General features: G+C 55.4%; 1 protein-coding gene across 5 annotated transcripts in view; it reads left to right on the top strand.

Annotated features, from left to right (window-relative positions):
* The window catches only part of ST3GAL3 (ST3 beta-galactoside alpha-2,3-sialyltransferase 3), a 252,539-nt gene that overhangs the window by 193,989 nt on the left and 35,460 nt on the right, over positions 1 to 23,090 (top strand). For all 5 annotated transcript variants that reach the window (XM_006015801.3, XM_025206885.1, XM_006015800.3 and 2 more), the window contains 2 exons: positions 5,674 to 5,769; positions 11,686 to 11,872. In XM_006015801.3, coding sequence (XP_006015863.1) covers positions 5,674 to 5,769; positions 11,686 to 11,872 — 283 coding nt within the window. The remainder of the gene's footprint in view (positions 1 to 5,673; positions 5,770 to 11,685; positions 11,873 to 23,090) is intronic.

Genomic DNA, 23,090 nt, shown 5'->3' with positions numbered 1-23,090 from the left:
ATTGCTCCAAATCGCTAATCCCAGACTAGGTTTGCCCGAAATTGCGGAGTGGGGAGAGCGGGGATGCCTCAGCCTCTGGGAACCGGGAAATGACAGGTAAAAATAAGGCCATCCCCGCGCAGCAGGCTTTCCTGGCCTCTCTGGGCTTTGCCCTGGCACCCTCGCCAGCGCTCGGCCCTCACCCGAGCCACGCAACCGATGCGCGCTGCGGCACAGGCTAACGCCCTGTTTGCTGAGGGGACATCTGGATCTGGGTCAGGCCCAGCAGACAGGAGCTGCCTTTCCACACAAACTGCACCTGGCCGCACTGTCGCCAGCCCTGCCGCTGTGCCCTGGGGATTCCTTCTCGGGCGCTGCTGTCGCTGACCCGCAGCGAGGCCTGGGCACCCGCGTGGCAGCAGACTGCTAACGGTCCCCATGGAGGCTGAGATGGCAGGCATGCCTGCCCCTCCTGACCGCCCGCAGGACCCGGTGCTGGAACAAAGCACGCTCGATCCTTCAGCATCCTCACACACCCGCCCTCGGCTCCACTGATCCCTCCGTGGTCAGTACAGCTGCACCCAGCACGGCGGAGACCAGCTGCAGCACGGGGGTGGACGCTGCAGTTCAAATGCAACGTGGAACACGGCCCAAGCGATGGCACGCTGTCTTAGCTGTTCCTTGTGGCTGCTTATTATGGGCCCCTCCCACCAAGCCCTTCCCCGCACCCATTTCCCAGTTTGGAGGGGTCAGAGCTCAAGGTGTGCAGTGGGACTGCCCTGCACCACAGCTCTGCTTGCTGGTTCTGAGACGGGCGCTCCGGAAGGCACAAGGCAGCAGTCGGCCGTCCCAATAGATCTGGTAGCTGACCTCAGCTCACCCTCTCCTGGTTCAGACTCCATCCCACCACTTGTCTGCTAATCCCCAACCCAGGCTTTGCAGCTCATCTCGTTCCTCTGCTCCCTCTCCAGAGAGGATCAACACCCATGGCGGCTTCCTCCAGTGTCAGTTTGTCCCCTGAATATGGTGTTTTCCCATTTACAGTGAAAATTAATTATTTTTCTATTCTATCAGTAACTGAGGAGGTTGTTAAATGCAGCTGTACGATATTTGTAAGTCAATTGGCACTCACAACTATCACAAGAAGTGGAACACTTAACCGCTAATACTGGTTTTTAACAGTCCTTGGAGTTTTGGGGAAGTTCCAGAGATCTGGGGAAAAAAAAGCTGATGCTCTGCCATTATTTAAAGGGTAAATGAGATGAGCAGTGTAATTAGGCTGATGAGCTTGACATCGATCCCAGGCAAAATCATGGAAAGGTCGATCTAGGACGCAATCAGTATGGTTGGCAGTGTAGCTAATGTTAATTAGCGTGGATTTTGTGGAAAATGCATCTTGTCAAGTACACTTGAGATTTTGTTTTGTGCTGTTGCAGGTTTTCTTGATACCAGTAGCTGTGTTCTTATAGTGAGACTGCTGTAGGGCGTTTGATTTAGTGCCACATGCTGTTCTGCTTCGGGTTTTTTTGGTTTGTAATGTAGCGCTATACAAAGAAGCACTGGGAATCACTGCATTAGAAAATGCTTAACTCAGAGATGTAAAACAGTCCTTGCAAGTGGGGAGTTGTCATTCTGCGGTGGTGCTGCTACTGGGTCCATGCGGTGGGTGGGGGGGTCTCTTTCCAGTCCAATACAATTCAATCTCCATTAGTGATTTGGGAAATATATATATATATATATATATATACCAAATATCATTGGTGCTGATATTTGCAGATGAACAAAAACTGGTAGGATGGTAAATATCGATAAAGGTAAGTCAGCGATTGGGACTGATCCAGATCAGGTGGTAGAGGCAGGCCATGCAAACAGCTGTTGTTTTAATAGCCAGATGCAAGGACTGAGAAATGGCGAGGTGGGAGAATGTGATAACAATAGGAAGGGCTTAGCGGTAGTGGTAGGTGACCACTCCAGCACGATCTGTGACACCGAGGGACAGAGATAACATCTGAAGTGCTTCAGACACCCTTTGAAGCAGTGCAAGAGCAATCCTGAAGGAAACCACTGCTACAGGGGTCGGCAACCTCTGCCATGAGTGCCGGAGTGTGGCACGTGAAGCCATTTTGCTCAGCACGCCACAGCCAGCCCCAGCTCTGGGCAGGCCCCTGCTGCCGGCCATGGACCCTGGGCTGCTTGCAGCGGAGGCCGCAAGCCCTGCTGTGAGCAGCCCGGTCCCCGTGGCGGAGAGTCTGGGCTCTGTGGTGGGCAGCAGGGTCCTGCCCAGAGCCCAGGTTGCTCACAACAAGCGGCTGCACCAGGGTCTGGAGTCCCAGCCCAGCTCGTCGCACGCCGCAGGGGGCATGGTGGAGAAGGAGCTGGGACTGAGCTGCCACAGGGATCAGGCCCCTCACGGCTGCCTCACCATCTCCCTGGCACACCAACATCTTCCAAGTGGAGGTTGCGGGATTTTTTGGCAACTGGCCCAAAAATATTGCTGACCCCTGCACTGCTATTTAAAAGACTTCAAAAGGAAGCTCTTCCCGTTACGTATATACTCTGTACAGAGCACAACAGGGGACCCCACGATGCTGTGTATCTCACGACGCTGTGTCCCTTCCCTCCCACTTCCCCACAAATGGAGGAGGGGAAGCACAAGGATCTGCTTGGGGTGGAGGCGTTCTGGGGGGAGCAAGGGCCGAGCAGACAGAAGATCGCTCGGGGACAGTCAGCTGCACTGGCCCCTCTTCCCCCCGCGATGGGGCCACAGCTCCCTGTCAGACCCCCCGGGTGCATGCGGTCGCAGCAGTTTGGAAGCACCCCGGTGTGCAGCTGCACACTGAAGAGCTTCACCTGTCCTGTCTGCTCCTGCCCTCCACGTGGAAGCAATTCCTGGTGGCTCAGGATGCTTTAATTCAGCAGAAGACGCTGTAGTGAGCCAAACAGATGCAGTCTGTAAACGAGTGCATGTTTCTAGCAGTGAGAGGGTTTAGTCATTGCCACGAAGCCTTTGAGGCTGGATGTCATCCTGCAAACGGTACAATCAGATGAATGACTTGGTGAGCAGTTAAAGGGATGGGGGACTCCTGTTCGCTAAGGACCAAGTTCGTGGGATTCAGCTCTCATTTGCACAGGGTATGAGTGTGCACGTGGGCAGTTACCCCAGAGCAGCTGGTGTGTGGTGAACTGCCACCCCGGCTTTTACCTGCAGTGTCCACTCATCCTGGAGTGACCCTATCGCCCTGCCCTCGAACGGGCGCCCTGCTCTCTGGCATGCTCAGTGTCTCTGAGCCCTGGGGTCAGCTGCATGTGCCAGAGCCTGGGGTGGGTGTTGGGGGAGTGAGGAGTGCAGAGGACGGGGCATCCTGCTGAGGATGGGACCAAACTGACAGCATTTGACCAAACCAATGACAAACCTGGGACCGGTGCTGAAAATGAGACTGTCGTGGTGGAAACCGAATGCTTACGTTCATCTTATGCCCTAAATGGAGCCCGATGCAGAAACTGCAGCCCCAGGAGAGGATGCCACGGGCTGTTTGAGAGGTCACACTGGACGGTCAGAACAGCCCGTGGCTCTACGGAGTCCATGAAAAGTACACGTCGCCTCTCCGGACCGGTCATCCTCGCTATAGGCCTACCTCTCTGTAGGGCTTGTCACCATCTTCATGTTAATGTGGCTGCAGCTGAAGTCCTGACGCCTTCCTTTCCCCACCTCCGTCCCACACACTTGACAAAACTTCTTTCCTCTCTGCTGCTCTAGCTCATAAATTTGGGATTAACGGACTCCTTCCTCCCCTTGCCACATGTATAGGCTGCACTATCAAATCCTGCTTCACTGTTCTCCCTGACTCTCCCATCCTCCGCTGTCTGGCCCACTGTCCACGGGCTGTTTTCATGCCCTAAGCATGTCCTGACTTGGCTGCTATAATCACCAGCCCCCTTTTGGCCTTAGTGACACGCAGGTTTGCCCCGTCCCGCCATCCAGAGCGGAGCAGCTGAAGTTCTGCTCACCAGCGGACCCGGCTGTGTCGTCTCGGATGCTGCGTTCCCCTAATGTATTTGTAGCTGTGCTTGGAAGCTGCCGAGCGGTCCTTGGGCACTGTGTTACTGCGTGCCTGTCGTCAGCTGGCAGGCGTAGCAGTAGGTCAGTCCTCAGTCATTTCGTTCAACCTCTGAAGCTCACTTCAGGCCCAATCTTAGTGACTGACACCAGAGCCTGGCAGGAGCGAGCCACCTCTGCAATTTTATGACAAACGGTTGCAGTGAAGCAGCATCTCGATGTCACCCAAGGATTAATTTCTTGCTTGCTAGCAAAAAGAGAGAGTCTGCTGATGTCACGCCTCTTCCCCCCGCTCTGTGCTTGTGACACTGGGACTTTCTTCTCTTTGGACTGGTCTCTTGTGACAGGGAGAGAAGAACCAGGCCTGTAGTTCCTGAAGCTCTTCTTGTTTTGGGGCCCAGGTAGGCGAGGCCCGGACAAGAGCACTCAGAGGAGCGTTTTCTCCGGTTCCTCCAGTATTTCTCGGGGCATCTAGGCGGAGCACAACGGAGCAGGCACGCGCCAGCCTGGATGGGCGCTGTGCATGCCTCGTACTCGCAGCTCCACTGGGTTCAACCCTTTCGGGGGTGTCCAGAGCAAAGTCCTGCAGAGCCCTGCAGAGCCCGGGGTAAGAGCCCGAAGCAGGAAGGCTTCTTGTATCACTCAGGACAAGCTGCAGCTGGCCTTTTACGTCTCCTGAAATGCCCATGGCCGTTGAATCATAGAAGAGTTGGGCTGGAAGGGACCTCAGGGGGTCGCATCTAATCTAGCTCCCTGTTCAAAGCAGGATCAGGCCTGTTTGGGAAAGTCAACACTGGTCTTTTAAAATTTCAGTCTGTGAGTGGCTGTTTCACATACCGTCCGGTGTCTCCTTCCACGTGCGTCGGGGTGACTTTGTCTGAGCATGTTCGTGGCTGCAGGATAACACGGTAGCAGCACCAAGCTGTTCTGTGCTGCTGCTTAGTCTGTTAGACCAGGGGTTGGGGTCAGCATCCCCATTCGTACACGTGGGGAAAGTGAGCCGAGGGTTGGGGGCGGGGGAACTATCTTGCCCAAGGTCGCTAAGCCAAGCAGTGCCAGTGCCAGGTATTGCACCCAGGTCTCTGGGTCTCAGCCCGGTGGTGTGTCTACTGGGTTTGGGACCCGTCATCACGTTGGAGGAGGCCGGCCTGCCATTCAGTCTTCCTGTCCTTTGCGTGATCAGATGCCATCTGTGTTGCAGGTGCTAATCTCTGACATACTGACTGGATCACTCACACTTTGTTTAGTGGAGAGATGGGACTTTCCCCAGTATCATTTACTAGATTATGAAATGAAGGTTGGGTAATGGCTTAGGTAACCTATGGGTTTAATTGAAGCCAGCCAGATCCAGGAAACAGCAAGAGGAGCTTGCCTCTCCTAGTCATGCTGCGGGCGGTATGCAGGATTGGGCACTTTGCCCTGTGTGCCAGGTGGCCATGATAAACTGAGCTAAGGATGGAGCATAATCCTGTCCTCCCCTCTGCCCCCCTGCTCTGCTTCCTTTCCGTAAAACTCCTGGTGCTCCCAGAGGTTTCCCGGCACGCGTGGATAGCCGCAGGCTGCACGGAAGCTGGGCTATAAGGAGCTCTGTGTAAGTGAACGACCTAACCACCAGCTGTTCCCTGTTCCCTCCACAGTCTCAGCTGCCGGCGCTGTATCATCGTGGGAAATGGTGGAGTGCTTGCAAACAAGTCGCTGGGGTTGAAAATCGATGAATACGATATTGTCGTCAGGTGAGTCCTTGGGGCCCCCTGTTCCCGTCCTCCCTTTTCAGCAGCGGACGATGCTCCACATACACAAGGGTTGCAGCTCCCCACGGCTCGCACCGTAACCAGCAATGAACTGCATGGGCGGGGAAGCACGCGGTCAGGGGGAGAATTAACCTGGCCTATGAACGTGCCCGTGTTGTGTCTGCTTGCAGTCACCTCAAAGGGCAAGGCAGTTCATGCCCGTCTCTAACCCATATCGAAGCCTCCAGGTCTTTTCCAGATGCCTTCCCTTCAGTGACCCACTTTGCTGTTCTCCCCAAATCCTTCTCTTCTGTGATGCCTGATATCTAATATTTGCTTTTGTCGGAGGTGCTTCCGCGCAGCTCTGGCAGGCACTGTAGATAAACACGGGCACAGCACTCCCCAGGCCTTGCCTGGTGCTTCAGAGGTGGGCAGGAGCAGAAGAGCGTGCTGACCATGGTGAGAAGGTCTGAGGAAGAAGTGGGGCTGCCCTGCAGTGAGGGGTAGAAATGACGGGTAGTCTAGGTGTGGCCCCAAAACCAAATGAATAGTTGCCTGTTTTCCATAAGAGCAGTGATAACAGGTCTGAGGGTGACGGCGAATGGCAAGGAGGGCCCAGAAATGGAAACTCTCACCACTATCGTGGGAGCAGAACTCAAAAAGCAAAATGCTCTCAGGTTGTGGTGCTGAGGCAGTCTCTATCCCTAAATGCTAGGGGGGAAAACCACATGAAATGATAGGTGCAGGAACAAGGGTTATTAATCAGTCTGTGGGCTGGGTTGGGGAGAACAGTGCGACTGGAGAGTGGCAGAGAGAGCGCCTCTACTCACAAAGGGGTTGAGAAAAGCAGGGGAATGGACCTGTGTGAGCAGCCACGGGGTGCTAGCCTGACCTCAGCTGAACGCCAGGCTTCAGAGCACATTTGGAAGGAAAGAGTACTTGAAGACATAGAAGTGAACAAAAATGAGCTGAAACGCACCATGGGTTTATCAAAGGCCGATCATACCAGGCCACACTGCTGTCTGTTCTTGATAAGATGATTGATTTTCCAGACAAGGGGAACGCAGCAGATCTTGTCTAGCTGGACTTCAGTAAAGCCCTTTGACACAGAGCCACGTGGAAATTTATTAGCTGGCTGGAGAGGATGGGGATTAGTATGAGAACTATAAGGTTAACGACGAGCTAGGAAACGGGGTTAATTAGAGATTAATAAACATTTCTCTTGTAAGCTGGGAGCTCATCAGTGGCCATGAGAGAAGAGGAGGAAGGCTGGGGTGTATTAGTTGATCTTGGGATGACCACGAGCCAAATCTGATGCAGTCACCAAAAAGGCAGGTGCAAGCTTAGGATGCATGGGGTGAGCCATTTCCAGTAGCATCGTGGAAGCAGTAATGCCAGGCCCAGGTGGGACCTCACCTGGGGAGCTGCTCGCAGCTCTGCTCCTCCCGTTCCACGACAACAAATTCTGCCTGGCACAAGGGCAGAGAGGGACCGTGTGGTTTTGCTGAGAGGTCGGACAGTGGATTTGTCCGGGCTGGTTTGGTCAGAGCTGATCCTGCCTAAGGGTGGTTTTGGACTGGATGTGACCTCCGCAGCTCCCTGCCAGCCAGCCGGCTCTGAGACTGTGATTTCGGGGATGATCAGGGAAACAGAGAGTTGACCTTAGAGAAGAGAGGATAAAGAGCTGGGCTTTTTTAGCTCAGCAGAGCAAAGGCTGAGAGGGAAGGGGTCTGCTCTCTGCTGCTACGCCTGGGTAAGCGTCAGGGAAGGAGAGGAGCCGTGTCGGCAAGCAGGCCGGCTGGCACAAGAGCGCGTGGGTCTGAAGGGTGGCATGAAGGAATTTGGCTGGAAGTTCGGAGGAGGTCTGTGCCTGAAGGGTGTGAGGGTCTTTCAGTAGTACTACGAGGGAATTAGCCGTGTCCATCGGAAGTCAAGCAGAAGGCAGGGTACAGTTACACCTTCTAGACTAACTGAATCAGAGATGCATAGGCTTTGTGAGCAACCGCTCGCTTCAGCAGATCTCATGATGAAGCGAAGGTGTAATGAAGTGAGCTGTATCTTGGCATCTCTAATGCAGTTAGTCTAGAAGGTATAACTATGATCCTAGGAGCTGTTCATATCTACGCGCTTGGTCCTGGGTGTGAGGAAGGGTCTGCTGAGTGGGAAGGAGCTTTGACAGCTCCCTGCCCCGGCGTGCTCTCGTTCCCCCGGCTGGCAGGGGGTGCTGACTGCTTCGTGAGCTCTTGTGACTTCCAGTCCGTTAGCCTGAGCTGGGATGCACCAGACTCATTTAATTAGTGCTCTTCCTGAGACTCCGACTGTGCCTGCAAAGCTCTTCGCACTAGGCCACCCACTGAGGCCCAAATGAAAATGTCCCCACTCCTTTCAGAATGAAAAGCTGGACCCTTCTCCTCAGCTCCACAGATCTGCAGCCAGTTTGCAGACTGGGATGGTGAGGGGGCATCTGAGCACCTGTACTGGCTGGGGGTGGGAGAGGGACTGAAAAGGTTAAACGAAGCCAGGTGCCTGGATGTGAGAGAGGGGCTGAGAGCAGGCACCTTCCCAAACTTGCCCACCTGGTTACTTGAGTCTCATGGAAACTGGGGTGAGGCAGGCTTTTCTTTCTGCGTCCGTCTAGCTCGTTGTGTCCTGAGCTGTGGCGCTGCCTTACAGAGCTGCGCAGGGGCTGGATCTGGGGGCTCAGGGCCATTTTTGAGCGACAGAAATGTGGAAACTCCCCCCAGTGCAGTGAGTGGAGAAAACATGGCCCGCGTGTGCACATGAAAAGGCCGTTAGCTTGGGCAGCAAATACGGTCTTGGCAAATAAAGACCTTTTCCCTGGAGGCAGAACCGGAGCCCGTGACACCTGGCTGCTCTATTAAACTGTGAGCAGCGGCAGATCTGAACTCAGACTCTCCACTTCCCAAGCCTCGGGGCTTCTGCTGGCGAGGGCTGCTGCGTTGCAGTCAATTCCCATGTGTTCTTCAGTTAAAAAAAAAAAAAAAGCCTCCTTAAAGCCACGAGCGGGATCAGGAGTGCTCCTCTGGGTAATACCGACTCTTTGATGGCACTCGGAGACCGGTCCGGAGTGCCATCACTCGGAGCGCTGTGGGGCCCCACAGTGCTGGTACTTTAAAGAGATGAGGAGAACAAAAGACAACACATGGGGGGGAAGCAATCCACTGCCGGAGAGGCTGGCGGGACGGAGCTGTGACGTCGCCCTAACGAAGACACCTCGGTGACAGCGTGTCCTGACGGAGGCAGAGTCGAGCCCTGAGGAAAGCTGCTTCGCGAACCTGGGCTCCGGCTGCCAGAAGTTTTCCTGCTCAGTTGCCACGAGACACCTGGGGCGCAGACCTCGGAGCTGAGTTGCTGGTTCATTAACACGACTCCATTGCCGGGCTCCATCAGCAGCTCGCGCTCGGGCCCCGCACTCTGGGCTGAGGAGCTCATCTTACCGGGGAAATGGTTTATTTTCTCTCCTGTCTCTCCGGATAAAAAGCATTGTTCCTGAGTGGCGGGGATTAGCAGGGGGATTAGCAGACCCTGCAACAGAGGAGCAAATCCAGCAGCAGAGAACAAGACTCTGGTCAAATAATTACACATGGAAATGTGCACCTGCCTTCTTCCGACGCCCAAGCAGACAGATGAAAGCAGGCACGATTGCCTGTGTTTGTAGTGAGAGCAGCGTCTGGCCGCTTACTTAGTGAGAAGCTGCTGCTGAGAAAGGTCAGGTTAGCTCAGAGACAGCCACAGAAAATGTTTGAAGTTTGCAGTACGCTCAGTAGAGAAATCCCACGCCAGTTGTCATATATGCTGTATGGGACCATACAGGTAGCCTCAGAAACAGGCTGATAGTCAGCCCGCTCTCAGTTCCTGGGCTTGATTTCAGCCAGGTTTGGATGCTTCAGTGCTAACGTATAAATCAGGGAGGGGTAAAAATAATAAACCCGGTTACTGGTTCAAAAAAAATCACTTAGGTCATAATTTTTATTGGCTTGTTGCTAGTTCTTAACATTCTTCACAGTTTAGGCTGTTAAACTGGCAAGGCGGGTTGTTTGTTCCTGTTCACCTAGGAAGAGTTTTGGATTTGACAGAGATTTTTTTCTGCTATGATGCTTCACACTTAAAATGCTCATTTGTGCCGAAAAAGACCAGCCCCGAGCATCGCGAACGTCCGCACTGCGAGAACAACACGAACTTGGGAAGCAAACGGCCCGCGCTGTATTTATAACCAACAGGGTTTTCCAGTGCGTCGAACCAGGCAAGGCAAGAAAGGTGCAAGAATTCAACCCGACTCTTGTCCTCCATCAGAGCTTGAAGTCAGTGGGACTCGTGCCCCGAAGTGACACAGCTCTGGGCTCCTAGTCTTGAACGTGTTGGTCTCTGGGAATAAAGACCTTCCCGTGCACAGAGGGTGTGAAGACCTCCTCTCTGCTGACGCCACGGTGGTTGTGCTTTTTGAAGTGACAAAGATTTTGTCACTCAGGAGGGTTGGTGACGATCCTGGAGATGGTTGAAGCATGTGACTAGTTCCCCCAAGTTAGAATCATAGACTAGGAGGTCGCCTCGTCCAGGGCCCTGCTCACCGGAGCTCTTAGGGACAAGGTTGGGTTACCGGCTTTCTAGTTTCAAAAAACAGGATACCTGTCAGATTTGGGGGGAGTGGGGGGCAGTTAATATGATTGTGGGGGGGCAGTGATATGCTGGTGCCCTGCCCATGCCACTGACCCTCACTCTCAGGCCACAGCCCACCCACCCCCAGCCCTGCTGCTGCCCCTCACTCCTGACCTGCAGATCCCTGGCCTTGCCGGTGCCCCTCATTCCCCACCCACAGTACCCTGCCCCCCTGGGCAGCCCCACAGTCCCCTGCCCCCAGTGCCCCTCACTCCCAAGCCACAGTACCCCCAGCCCTGCCGGTGCCCCCCACTTCCAGCCCACAGGCCCTGCTCCCCGCAACCCTGCAGTGTCATCCCCCCCTGCAAGCACAGGCACCAGCCCTGGTGCATGCAGCTCCCTGCTGCCCCCTTCCCCCGCTGCAGGGGCAGGTGCCTCCCCTCACTGCTCCCCTTGCCCCACTGTAGCCCCAGTGCCAGCAGGCACACACCCTCCCCCCCCCCCCACACACTCCCATCCTCTCCATACACCCCTGCCACACACACAGACTCACATGCCACACACAGCCCCTGCACAGTCCCCAAGCCCTGGCCCTCCAACCCCTGCTCCCCATAGACTTACCTGCACCCAGCTACTGGGACTGCTCCTACCACCCTGCCTGGCTGCATGCCGGCCACGAGTGTATACACACACACAGGTGCACGCACACGGCGCCCCCTCCCTCCAGTCACCCTCTCCCAGCTCCCCCCAGCCCCAAGCAGCTCCGCGCTAGGGCCAGCTGGGAAGTGCCAGAAAAACTTGGATGCTGAGCAGAGCAAAATCCTGGACATTTGTTCATATTTTTAACAACCGCCCAAACAGAGATTGGAGGACCCAAAGAGGACATGTCCAGGAAACCCTGGATGTATGGTAACCCTAAATAAAGTCCGACACCTGTTGATAGACGCAGGACCTTTAGCTTCACTATTTTGCTTTTCCTCTATCACTTCTGTCAAATCCGGCTGTGAGACCCCAGCGGCAAAGGCCCACAAAATACTGCAGTTTGGTTCATGACACATTTTAATTTTAAATTGGGAAAGCACAGATTTTCACAGTAGGTTTCCAGGGTCCCAAGATGGGAGTGCAGATGGAGTAGATTTGCTTTTTGTTTTTGAAATCTAGCAATTTAAATTGTTGCTCCTTGGTCTGAACTTGTGTAGTGCACCTCGCAGACAATCCCGTTTGCGGCTGGGCTGCTGTGTCCCTTGTCCTCTGGGAAAGAAATGAGAAACTATGGCAGCATCTTCTCTGTTTTCCTTGCAGGCTGAACTCTGCCCCAGTGAAGGGCTTTGAAAAAGATGTGGGTGGCAAAACCACTCTGCGGATTACCTACCCTGAAGGAGCCATCCAGAAAATGGAGCAGTACGAGAAGGATTCCCTCTTTGTTCTGGCCGGTTTCAAGTGGCAAGATTTCAAGTGGCTGAAATACATCGTTTACAAGGAGAAAGTGGTAAGAACATCGCTGGAGTGAGGGGAGCGGGGCAGTGGTAGGGGGTCGGTGCCGCGGCCGAGCCGCAGGGTGAAATGTGAGACATGTGCCCGGGGCCATCCCCTCTCCCCGTCTCCCACAAGGCTGCCTGCAGAAGCAGCAGCAAGCTGCAGCACTGGCAGCGTGGGTCATGGGGTGTCCGGTGTTCAGGGAGTTGTTCTCTAGAGCAACCGTGGACATCACTGCTGCTGGAGGGGAACGTTCACCCCCATTTTTCATGCTGAAACCCATGTCAGGAGGACGAAAAATTGCTGGTTTCAGTAGCAAAAACGGGGGCATTTCCCCCCTACCAGGAGTGCACTCCACTGCTACTCTAGGGCTGCGGGTCTCAAACTTCTTTGTACCAGGACCCATTTGTAAACATGGATGGGCAGTCCCGACCCACTGCCCCCACACCCCAGCCCCACCCACCGTGTGTGTATGGGGGGTGGGGGGGCCCACGCAGCCCCTTGCAGGCTGGAGCTGTACCAGCCTACAAGGGAAGATCCACGGTTTCCCACATTTTTCTCCTTTAAAGGAGAATCCATTTTTAAAGTTTATTCGCAAGCCTTTCACATATTCTCGCGACCCATTTTTGGGTTGAGAAACACTGTTCCAGAGAACTACGGTTCCCAGAACACTTTGCACCCCGTGACGCACATTGCCTGCACGGCTGCAGTGTGCAGCCGGGACATGCAAGCTGAGCAGAGAATGGGGGAGTGAGCTGCCCCCGCTCCCCACTTCTGACGCCCTGGGCCCGTGTCCACTCCCCTGCCCCACGTTACACTAGTGTGAAGCTGCCACATCTGCAGCTGTGCAAGGTTCGGCCCGTCTCTGCCCGTGCACCTGCATTTAACTGAACTCTTTTTTACATACCCTGGACCCGAGTTCCAGTGAAAGGGCCTTTCCAGTGCAGCTGAATGGATAATGGTTTTTTCCATCCTGGTGCATTCTGGGCTCGTACCCAAAATCAGTGTTAAAAACTTACAAATCTTGTGCTATAAACAGAGAGAGAAGCTAATTGCAGAGCAGTCCCACACGCTCGGTGCCAAGTAGCGTGTTTCATACATTCCTACAGCTTAAGGCCAGAGGGACCGTAGTTCATCTGATCCAAACTGCAGTACATCACAGGCCATTACATCCCATCCAGTGGCCCTAAACTGAGCCCAGGCATGAATACGTATCCTTAGAGAAGGCACCTGGGCCTGAGTTGACACATCAAGCCCTGGTGAAGCCACCATTTCCCTGGCTGCATTTATTTTCCCCAGTGAATTTTGCCCATGATTTTCCTCTGCTTTGGCAGCTAGTCCTTCTAGTCAAGCCAAGCCTGCATGTGGGTATACTACTGCCTGGGGTTCATCTTTAGTTTGGACCAGATGGAAAGTGTCCACCCGTGATTGCTGGCCCACAGGCACCCTTGGCTCCCACTACAGTGGCTAATTCATCTTTCTCTGCCATAATGCAGTTGCACGTAGCGTTACCACGTGTCACCATCGTGGGAGGAAACAATTGTCTGCCATTTTTAGACACTCGAATGATGACTCAAGAATGTGTTTATCTTCCTGGAAACCTGCAAATACTTCAGCTGCTTGTTTGGCGTCAGGGCACAGAGTCTTCCCTTGCGGTGGGGAAAGGGCTGAGGACATGGTTGTGCAGGGGAATCTCTTTGGCTCCCTTCGTACCCCTCACGCAGAGAAGCCCTGCACAATAGCTCTCTGATAGCTTGAGAAATATTAGCTTGCTTTCTGATCTACAGCAGATGTAGAGACCTCTCTGCTGGTTTGCTGCCTTGTGTGTCTGGAGAGTATGAGGGGATGCTAGCAATTCAGCATGTGCACTGAGAAAACAGTCTGGGAACAGAGTAACATGCAGCTGCCCTGTAGATGGGCTCACGGTCCTAGAATTGTAGACAGTGCGGGTTGGGAGGGAGCTCAGGAGGTCACGTCTAGTCCAGCCCTCTGCTTCAAGCAGCACTAGCCCCAGCTACATCATCCCAGCCAAGGTTTTGTTGAGCTAGGACTTAAAAACCTCCAAGGATGGAGAGTCCACCACCTCTCTTGGTAACCTGTTCCAGTGCTTTACCACCCTCCTGGTGAGAAATTTTTTCCTAAGATCCAACCTCAACTTCCCTTGCTGCAGCCTGAGCCCATTGCTCCTTGTCCTGTTGTCTGCCTCCACTGAGACCAGCCCAGCTCCAGCCTCTTTGCAGCCCCGGCAGGGAGCTGAAGGCTGCTATTCAATCCCCCTCGGTCTTCTCTTCTGCAGACTAAATCAGCCCAGGTCCCTCAGCCTCTCCTCACCAGTCATGCCCCCAGCCCCCAAACCATGTTCATTGCCCTCCGCTGGACTTTCCAGTGTGTCCACATCCTTTCTGTAGTGGGGGCCACAACTGGACACAGGACTCCAGATGTGGCCTCCCCAGTGCAGAATAGAATCGCTGCCCTCGATCTGCTGGCACTGCTCCTACCCATGCAGCCCAGGACGCCGGTCACCTTCTTGGCACCAAGGGCACACTGCTGGCTCCTGCTCAGCTCCTTGTCCCCTGTCCCCGCAGGGCCTTTTCTGCAGAGTCCGTGGTCCAGCTTTGGCTTAGCTCACGCACTCGGCTTTAATTAGTTTAAGGGTACTGTGTGGATGATGCTGACGATATGCCTGAGAGTGGGGTTGAATGGACTCTGAAAACTGGAAAGGTACAGTCAGAACTAATCCCCTCATGTTCCCTTTGCGTTGCTTGTATCACGCTCTTGTCCCTGCCACCGGACAAGAGTCTGGGGTTACACAGCAGAGCCTGATATTACTCTGCAGCTGGAGCATGTTAGCAGGAGCTCCCAGCATATAGTAGGAATCCAAAAGGGAGACTAACACACTTGTGAAGAGGTGAAGTGGCCCTTGCTGCCCTGCCACAGCGCAGCACGGTGACCAGCCTGGCAGGACTGGGCAGGGGGTTGAGGGCTGTCGGGTTCACCGTTTTTTCTGCAGAATGCTTCAGGGCTGGGCCTGGCAGCCTGCAGAGGGGAACGGTCCGAGAGCCGGCGCTGGGTGGAGGAGGAGGTCTGCTGTGGTGGGGACGGGCCTTTCTCAACTGACAGAGCCGGCAGCGTGGAAGGAGCGGAGAGTCCAACCTGCGGCACAGAAGAGCTGCACCCGGATCCGTTCCGAGAGGCTTGTGCTTGGCCTGTCTGAGCAATGCTGCCCGTCAGCAGTGTCGTTTGTGCGCTCCTGTCCCAACCCGCACCAGCATCCTGCCCCTCTGCCGGGTGCTCCCCCCGACCGCCCTGCCCAGGGCAGAGCCATGGCTTCCTTCAAGGAGCTGATCTCTTGCTACTGGCACCAGCTGAGCGTGTGGGGGGATGGAGGATGTATTCAGGAAGGGGGAGAGACCTGGGATGCAGAGAAGTGTCTCCTCATGTTCAGTAGTGACCTTTCTCAATCCTGATTTTTCCCTGACTTGCTCTGGAACGCGGGATCTATTTGAGTGCATTTCAAGAGGGGAAAATATTGGTAGGGACCCTCCGAAGCGAGCCAGATTCCAGCACCTTTGCTGTGGTCAATACAGAGCCCAGGCTTGCATTCAGTTTAAAAGCGGCATGTAATTCATTGGAAGAAATGGCAGCTTCAGAAGCTGAATGTGGCTCTGGGTCAGGACTCCTGGATGGGGTTGTTTGGGGAGTTGGTGATTTGGGTCTTTGGTTCCAGACCTGGGAGACTTCAGTGCCGGGCATGCAGAGATGTGGCCGTTCCCCTGGGCTGCCGCCTGGGACAACAGCCGTTCTTCCCTCCGTTCGTTTCTTTGGTTTGGGAGAAGCTTGCAGGAACGGGCACTCTGTCTGTCACCGTTGCTCAGTGTCTTTACCTGAGGTCCTGTCAGCCCCGGCAGCAAGCCAGGGTGGCACGAGCAGGATGCTGTGCTTGGAAGCAGAGCTGAGGGCATTGAGCCCTGGCTCGGAGGAAACGTCCCACCACAAAACAGAGCTGCTGTACAAGTGCATGTGTCCTTAAGTAAAGTGGGCCGAGATATTCGCACCCTGATGGGGAGCATGCGTAGGAGTCGGAAACTGCCTGGACATGACCCAATTCAGTTTGTTCTTGAGACATCGCTGGCTCCGAGGCAGGCGGTGGGACTAGGCTGCCTTGCACCTGCCGCGAGCCTGGCCGTGGGGCTCTTGCCGAGTGATCTCGCCGGCCTTGCAAAGTCAAATGGCGTTGGTCTGGAAAAGGAGCAGGTGGAAGCTGATCAGAGGTTCACTGCTAGGGTCAGTGGGCTCTCCCTGCAGCTGAGAGGGACTCGTTTAGTTTTGTTTGCTCTTTAGCAGCACTCGTGATCTGGAGGGAGGGGCGAGCAACATGTGCTGCTTGGAAGGGGAAGGTTTTCAGCTGTAATAAGGAAAAAAATCGGGGTGGTGCAGGGAGGGGAGCACCTGAGGTGTGTGGTACAACAGTTGCTGGAGACCTGCCGAAAGCCCGAGCGACTTAGGTGAGGTCAGGGACCTGTTACAGTAGATACTAAACAGGAATGTGGAAAGCCTCGCCGGAGTCTAATCAGGACTGAACTAGGAGTATCTGGACATTCAGTTCACGAGAAAAGAGATTCAAGTTTTAATCTGCCATGGGTCGTCCATCCAGAATATTGAGGACGGCGAGAAGCAGGTGTTTAAACAGAGCAAGGCTGAGGAGCTTAGCCAGAAACACGTTCATGAAACTTAGGAGCTCTTTAGCAAAAGTTTCACTAGAGGCCCAAAATATCAGGATCCCATCACCAAACAAGAGGACAGCTTTGACCACAAGCCCATCGTGGTCCAGCGAAGGCTGGAATTGGAAATAAAGGGCTAACGGGACCGAAGGGAGCCACACCATCAACATCAGTGAGAAAACCGATGAGGAAAACAACATCTGGGACGAGTCTGTGGCTGGCAGGACCAAGGACTGCAAGAGGGGCTTTTTTCCAAGTCTATTAGAAACAAGAGAGCTTAGGGATGGGATAGGCCAGCTCCTAGATGGAGGTGGTAAACTGTTAATAGTGATGGGGACGAGGCAGAAGCATTCAACAACTGCTGCCATCCTGCATTTGGAAAAGAGGAAGAGGATGTGCTCCGAGCCACGTGAGAGTGAGAGCATCCCAGAGAAATGGGCCTGGAAGGGAGCTCAGGAGGTCGCATCCAGCGCAACCCCCTGCTCGAGGCAGGATCAGCCGTATCCAAACCATCCCATACAGGCGCTTGTCTACCTTATGCCCAAAACTCCCCAATCAGCCCGGTCACACGACTACAAGGTGTGTTGCCAGTAAAACCCAAGAGCACCTGCACCTGCCCCAGGTAAGGCAGGGGACAGTGCTGTGCTTCCCAGCTCTTTGGTGACCCAGGAGGATGAGGAACAGCATCTGTGAGGGATAAACATTTTAAAATCAGCAGGCCCTGATAATTCGCGGCCCAGAGTCCTGAGAGAGTTGGGTACGTTGTCTTCTGGCATATGGATGATCACTTTTAATCGTCCTGGAGTCCATGGGAGCCATTGGGGAATCACGCGCCAGAATTGCAGGAGGGCGAGAAGGGACCCAGGTAGCGCTCGGCGGCTCAGCCTGCCGTCAGTCCCAGACAAAACAGTGGAAAAGGAAGTGGGAAAGCTGCACACCCGTTGGACCGGTAAATAAATAGCTTTGCAAACAGGAGAAAGATTGTTTGCAGAGTGAAAACGCTTCCTGGAGTAAATGGACCAATCCATTTGTGAGCCCTGGAGCGGGTTCGTCTCCAGGAAATGGCATCAGAAGCGATTCTCGATGGTTCTTTGCATATCAGCACATGTAGGTGAAGCAGCCAAAGGAGGGCAAAGGGTTTGCTGGAAATAGGCAGTTTCTTGGCTCCCTTCTCTCACAGTAATAAGCCCGCTGCCACTTCCCCTTGCGATTCGAGCCTGTGCCAAAAGGAGCAGTTTGTGGAGCCAAGCGCCCGAGGCAGCGGGGAGCTCTGGTAGTGAAAGTCGGGAGGTGAGCGATCACCTGCCTGCAAGTGAGGCCACGTTCGGATGTTTGCCTTCAGCTCGGGCGCGTCGGTCCGACACGCCGCGCTCCGCAGCAGTGACGTCAGAGACGAGCTGGGTGCAGCCGCTTTCCCAGGGCGGGCAGGGCTTCGACTCACCGTCCAGCGCTGCATCTCTCCGCGTTCGGTAACAGTCTCGTGACGGTTCACATGTGTCGCTCTCCTTGGAACTGAACAGCTTCCTCCCCCCCGTATCTGGGTGCTGAAGACTTTGGGCACCGGCGGCAGAGAGGGACGCGGTCTCTTCTCTGCCATACGGGTGGGATTTACAGTCCAGAGCTGCGCTCTGGTCTCGGTGCCTGGTCACAGCCCTGCCTGACTGCCGAGCGCAGGACTTGGCCCAGCCAAAGCGGAAACCTTGGCTGTCGGCCAAGCCCTGCTTCTAGAGGCTCTCGCCTGCCTTTGTTTCGTGGCCCTGCCTTGCTACCTGCCTTCCTGCCTCTTCCTACACGGAGGCTTTCTGATCCCAAAAGAGCAGCCTGTTGGGGTGTTTGTGTTGCTTCCGGGGAAACCACCTGGGGCTTGTCTACACAAGGAAGTTAGGTAGTGGGAGTTGCAGCACGCTGCTTGGCGCTCGGTCCGGTGTGCCGGCCTGCAAGGTGGCTTGCCCCTCTTTGGCAGGGGAGTCACTCGCCTCATGCTTGGTCACAAGGATTGTCTGCATGGGCCCCCGCCTATCGCTTCCTGACTTCCCTGTGTCGTGAGCCCCTCATCTGGCCCGAGGGAACCGCTCATGCTTTCAGGTTGAAAGACATTTCTTGCCCTGCGCTGAAGAGGAAATAGCTTCTTTGCAGGCCTAGAAGAAAGCGCGTCAGTGCCTGCAGTGTGAAGAACAGGGAGCGAAAGCCCCAGGGCTTAGGTCTGATCCCCTCCAGGAGCTGATATGCATGAGGAGCCGGTCTGGAAAGCCCCATTTGCTCCTTCCCCTGCCCGCCCCTCTCACATCGCCAGGCTTTTACCTGCATTTGTGCCAGCCAGCGGGGAACAAATGCTGCTGCGCCAGGAGATCTCCTCGGCGTGTCTGTGCCATCTCGGGGGCCCGGGAAAAGCAGCCAGCCCCTGCTGAGTGGCAGGAGAAAGGCCTGCCTCGTCACGCACGGGCATTCGGGATGTTGGGAGCAATCGGATACGCAGTGATGGGGCCCAGAGCGGAGCCTAGACAGACAAGGGCCCCAGCTTCCAGCATGTGCCTCTGAGTCACTGTGGCCAGGTCCCCAAGCGAAGGAGGGTTTTGCATGAAAAGCACAAGGGAGCTTGCCTTCGGCGCATTGCTCAGGCATCGCAGATGTGAAGACCCTCGTGGGCAACGTTCAAGGTCTCTTTGTAGTCCAGGTGGGCAGGGAGCTGTAGCAAACATGGCCCGAGACGTGTCGGAGCTCTGCGCAGGAGTTAAGCACGCTCCTCCCACCGATTCCAGTGAAAAACCAAGCCATTGAAACTGGACCAGGAAGAGGCCACTTGGATTCCCTGTGGCCCATCCTGCCAGAGGATAAGGCCGCATTGTTCCTTACAGTCTTCTCAAGTAGGGGGAATATAACAGAAAGGAGGAGGAAGGTGTGGGCAGTGGATATAGCGTTAACGCGGCTGTTGTGGAGATGGCTGGGTTTTGGTATCCGAGCTTCAGAAAGGATGCTGACAACTTGGAAAGAGCTCAGAAAAGAGTGAGAAGAATGACTGGCAGGCTGGAAAGCCTGCCTGGAAAAGAGAGGCTGAAGTACAGGCTGTTTATCTGGAGAAAGGTGGACGAAGCCCAGTGAGGACCTGTAACAGGAGGCTGCTGGGAGGGCTCTGCGTTTTGCAGTGAGCCAGAGCTGCAGCTGGATGAAATCAGAATGAAGGGAAGGCAGCGCCTTTTTAGCAGCGAGGGCAACGAGCTGCTTGAAGAGATGCCCCGGGGAGCATGGATTCACTGTCACGGGAAGCGTTTACATCCAGCTCACGTGTTTTCCTAGCGCAGGTGCCTGGTCCGGACTGCGGGCAGGACTCGGTGGCCGGGCTCTTGCCTGCACGCTGCACAACAGCCTCTGGCCTTTTCAGCCTTGTTGCAGGCATGCAGCGAGCTCTGATGGCAGGAAGCTGCCGTTAGACAAATGGAGCCTGGAAGGAAGATGCACGTTCCTGAGTGAGGGCGTTGGGAGGGTATTGGGGAGGGGCTGGACTCAGCCTCACTCGAAGTCTTTAAGGTGAGATCAGGTATCTCTGAATGTGGTTGAAGTCAGCTGCTGAGAGAAGTCCCACAGCCTGTGTGCACGGGGGTCAGGCCATATGGTTGGGGCTGTCCTTTCTGGCCTTGGAAGCTGTGTCCGTGCATCCCCCTTGTTCGTTCTCTTCCCGGGTCACGGGCGGCGGGGTCGCCGGTGTTGGTGCAGCAGGTTCTGTATTACGTGCAGCTCGGTGGTATGACCCAAATAATCAAAGTCCAGGCTTCAGCCAGGTGCCTACGAGGGTCAGGAGGAATTTTAACCTGGATACACAGCTGGGCAGGATAAAATCCAGTATGGTTTTTTTCTTCCTCTGAAGTCTCAGTGAGTGGCCTTGGCTGGAGACGGGGCTCTGACGGGGCAAGCCAGGCTCCAGGGTGGTGCGCAGAGTCCTCTCTTGCGTGCCCAGCTTGCAAACATGCCAGGACCAAACTGTGAGGCTTAGCGTTGGGAGATACCCCCCACATGACATAGTCATGGATTTTCCTGACTTTCCTCTGCAGCACGAGGCCTGGGCATATCTCGCCTCGTCCTTTCCATCACCACAGGGCCCTGACATTGCTGGCACTTTGGTCCCTCTCACAGCACGCCACCGTCTCGTTGTCTAACCCAGGTTCTGGACTCAACACTGGCACGCTGCCTCGACACAAAGCCGAGCAGGGGGTTGGACAAGATGTGGCCTCCTGAGGTCCCTTCCAACCCTCATTGTCTATGAATCTGCATTGGTAAAATGCAGCATCCTGGGTCACACAGAAGCTTGTCTAGATCAGTGATTCTTAAGCACAGTGCCACGGCACCCTGGGGCACCTTGAGATCCTTTCTGGGGTGCCACGCACTGTTAGCACTGTGAGCCATGCAGACGCGGCTCACAAGAGAAACCCAGGGATGGCAAAGAGGAATCCAGATGTTGAACCATCCTGCTGTGCCGTGGACTTGCTGAGTTCTCTGCAATGGAGGAACTGCTCTGGTATCTTTCTGCAGCCAACACACGAGTGCAAACTAAGAGCTGGCGTTTTCCAAGAGGGGCCTTGAGTCTAATGGCTTGGGAATCACTGGCCTAGATGAGCTAAAGGTCTCAAGCCATGTGAAATCACAGAAGTGTGTTATGTGTCCCAAGCGCGGGGTCTCCAGGGGACCCCAAGGGGAACTGATTCACGGGCAAGAAGAAATTCCAAAGATGTCCCTGTAGGTTGGCATCCGCCATCATGGTGCTGAGCGACGCTGCTTCAGCTGCCTGCTTGGCCCAAGTGCCTCTCGAAGCCAGCTTCTGCGGGGAGCTCTCCCATGAAGCAGGATTGAATGTTGTGGGGCGCCTCTGCCGTGACTCTTGCACGGGGCAGGAAGGTGAGCTGGCCAGGATGGAAAGACCTCGACTGTATTTTGAGTTCATCTGTTTCTATAGAACGTGTTGCTTCCCACGAGCACCTCTGGTGCGTTTCTCTCTGAAAAGGCTCCCTTAGATCCAGGGATTTCTGCACACCAAAAAGCCTGAACAGTAAATATTTAGTCAAGATGTGCAGCTGCTAATGCGATCCAGTCTTCACTCACTGCAAACGGCGTCGTGATGATGGGTTCATTCAGACAGGAGCAGAGGCTGGGCAACGTGGGCCCGAAGCACGTGTTCCTTGGTGAGCATCACAGATTACCCCCATCGCCGGCGCTGTCTGAGCCACTGCAAGGCTTCTGCTGCCTCGAAGGCCTGAGCGCCTCCAAACAGGGATTGCTGTGCATCCCCCCTGTGCCCCGTAGCAGCCCCATGCCCCATGCCCCATGGTGGTGTCTCTACCCTCCTGGCTGACGTCCGCTCTGCAACTGCGCCCAGTGCTGCTGGCGTCTCCCTGAGGGGCAGCACAGCAGCTTCTCCCCTGGGCAAGAGGGAATTGTCCCCTGCCGCCCTGGACTGCAAGCCCCAGATCCCGTGTCTGGTGGTCTCTCTAGGCTCTGCTTCCCCAGCTCTCGCAGGACCTCGTGTGCACTGTCAGCTGCTAGTCAGTACAGAGGAAGGAGGCCACGCGAAGCTACGGAGTAGGAGAGGAAGGTGTGCACTGGTGTCTGCTGCGTCGAGCTCTCAGCTGCGTGCACGTATGGGACATCAACCAGGAGCTTTCTCCTTTCCTCCCGCGCTGCCAGTCTGGATCCGGCCCGCCAAGGGATTCCACCCGGCCCACGGCAGTCCCTTGGCAGGCATGGGGGGCAGCCCAGGCCGTGGTGTGTGTGGCTGGTCCCACTGCCCCCGGGTGCACAGCGGGGCTGGGGTGGCATGGTGGCTGGATTCAGCTTCCTGGCACCGGCAGCTCCTTCTGGCTGCTGCTGCCAGTGTTGCCGCTGTTGCCGGACTCAGCCCGTCTTCCTCGCACCCACTACCAGGGGCAACAGATGCAGCAGGCGGGTGGACTGGCGAGGTCTCCTAGGACCCCCGTGGCGGGTGCACTCGGATGGGACGGGGCTGCGGGTGGGCAGGGAGCGGCGTCCTGGAAGGGGCCAGGTGGGCCGGGCTGGGATGACGGAGCAGTGACAGCGCAGTGCTGGGACAGAGTCATGATCCGCTCCCCACATGCCCCTTCCCACAGAACTGGCACCTGTTGCAGGGACATGTGGGGAGTGAGTCGTGGCTCTGTCCCGGCCCCTGGCCCCGCACTGTAACCCCCCGTGATCCTGGCCCTGACCCCGGCCCCTCCAGAGCCAGGCTTGTGGTCCGGCTGCCTACGTGCTGCAGAGCGGAAGGGAGCAAGCAAGTTAGAAAAGAGCATTTCAGGGTCAGCCGCTGGGGTGTGTAGCATGAGAGCTTTGCATTTCCCCAGCTCAGCTCAGCTCGGCACAGGAAGCTCTGCTTTCATCAGGAGTCCTCTGGAGCCATCACGAGTCACAAAGCCTGGGACTCGCCGGGTTTGTTTTGGTTTTTTCCCCAGGTTCACAGTGTCTGTTTGCATGCCTGTGGGACTGGCCTTTCCCAACCCCGGCCGCAGG

The sequence above is a fragment of the Alligator sinensis genome, unplaced genomic scaffold (assembly GCF_000455745.1).
Source record: "Alligator sinensis unplaced genomic scaffold, ASM45574v1 scaffold781_1, whole genome shotgun sequence".
Taxonomy (NCBI): Eukaryota; Metazoa; Chordata; order Crocodylia; family Alligatoridae; genus Alligator; species Alligator sinensis.
The sequence above is the reverse complement of the archived record's forward strand: the minus strand, read 5'-3'. Positions and strand labels throughout refer to the sequence as shown.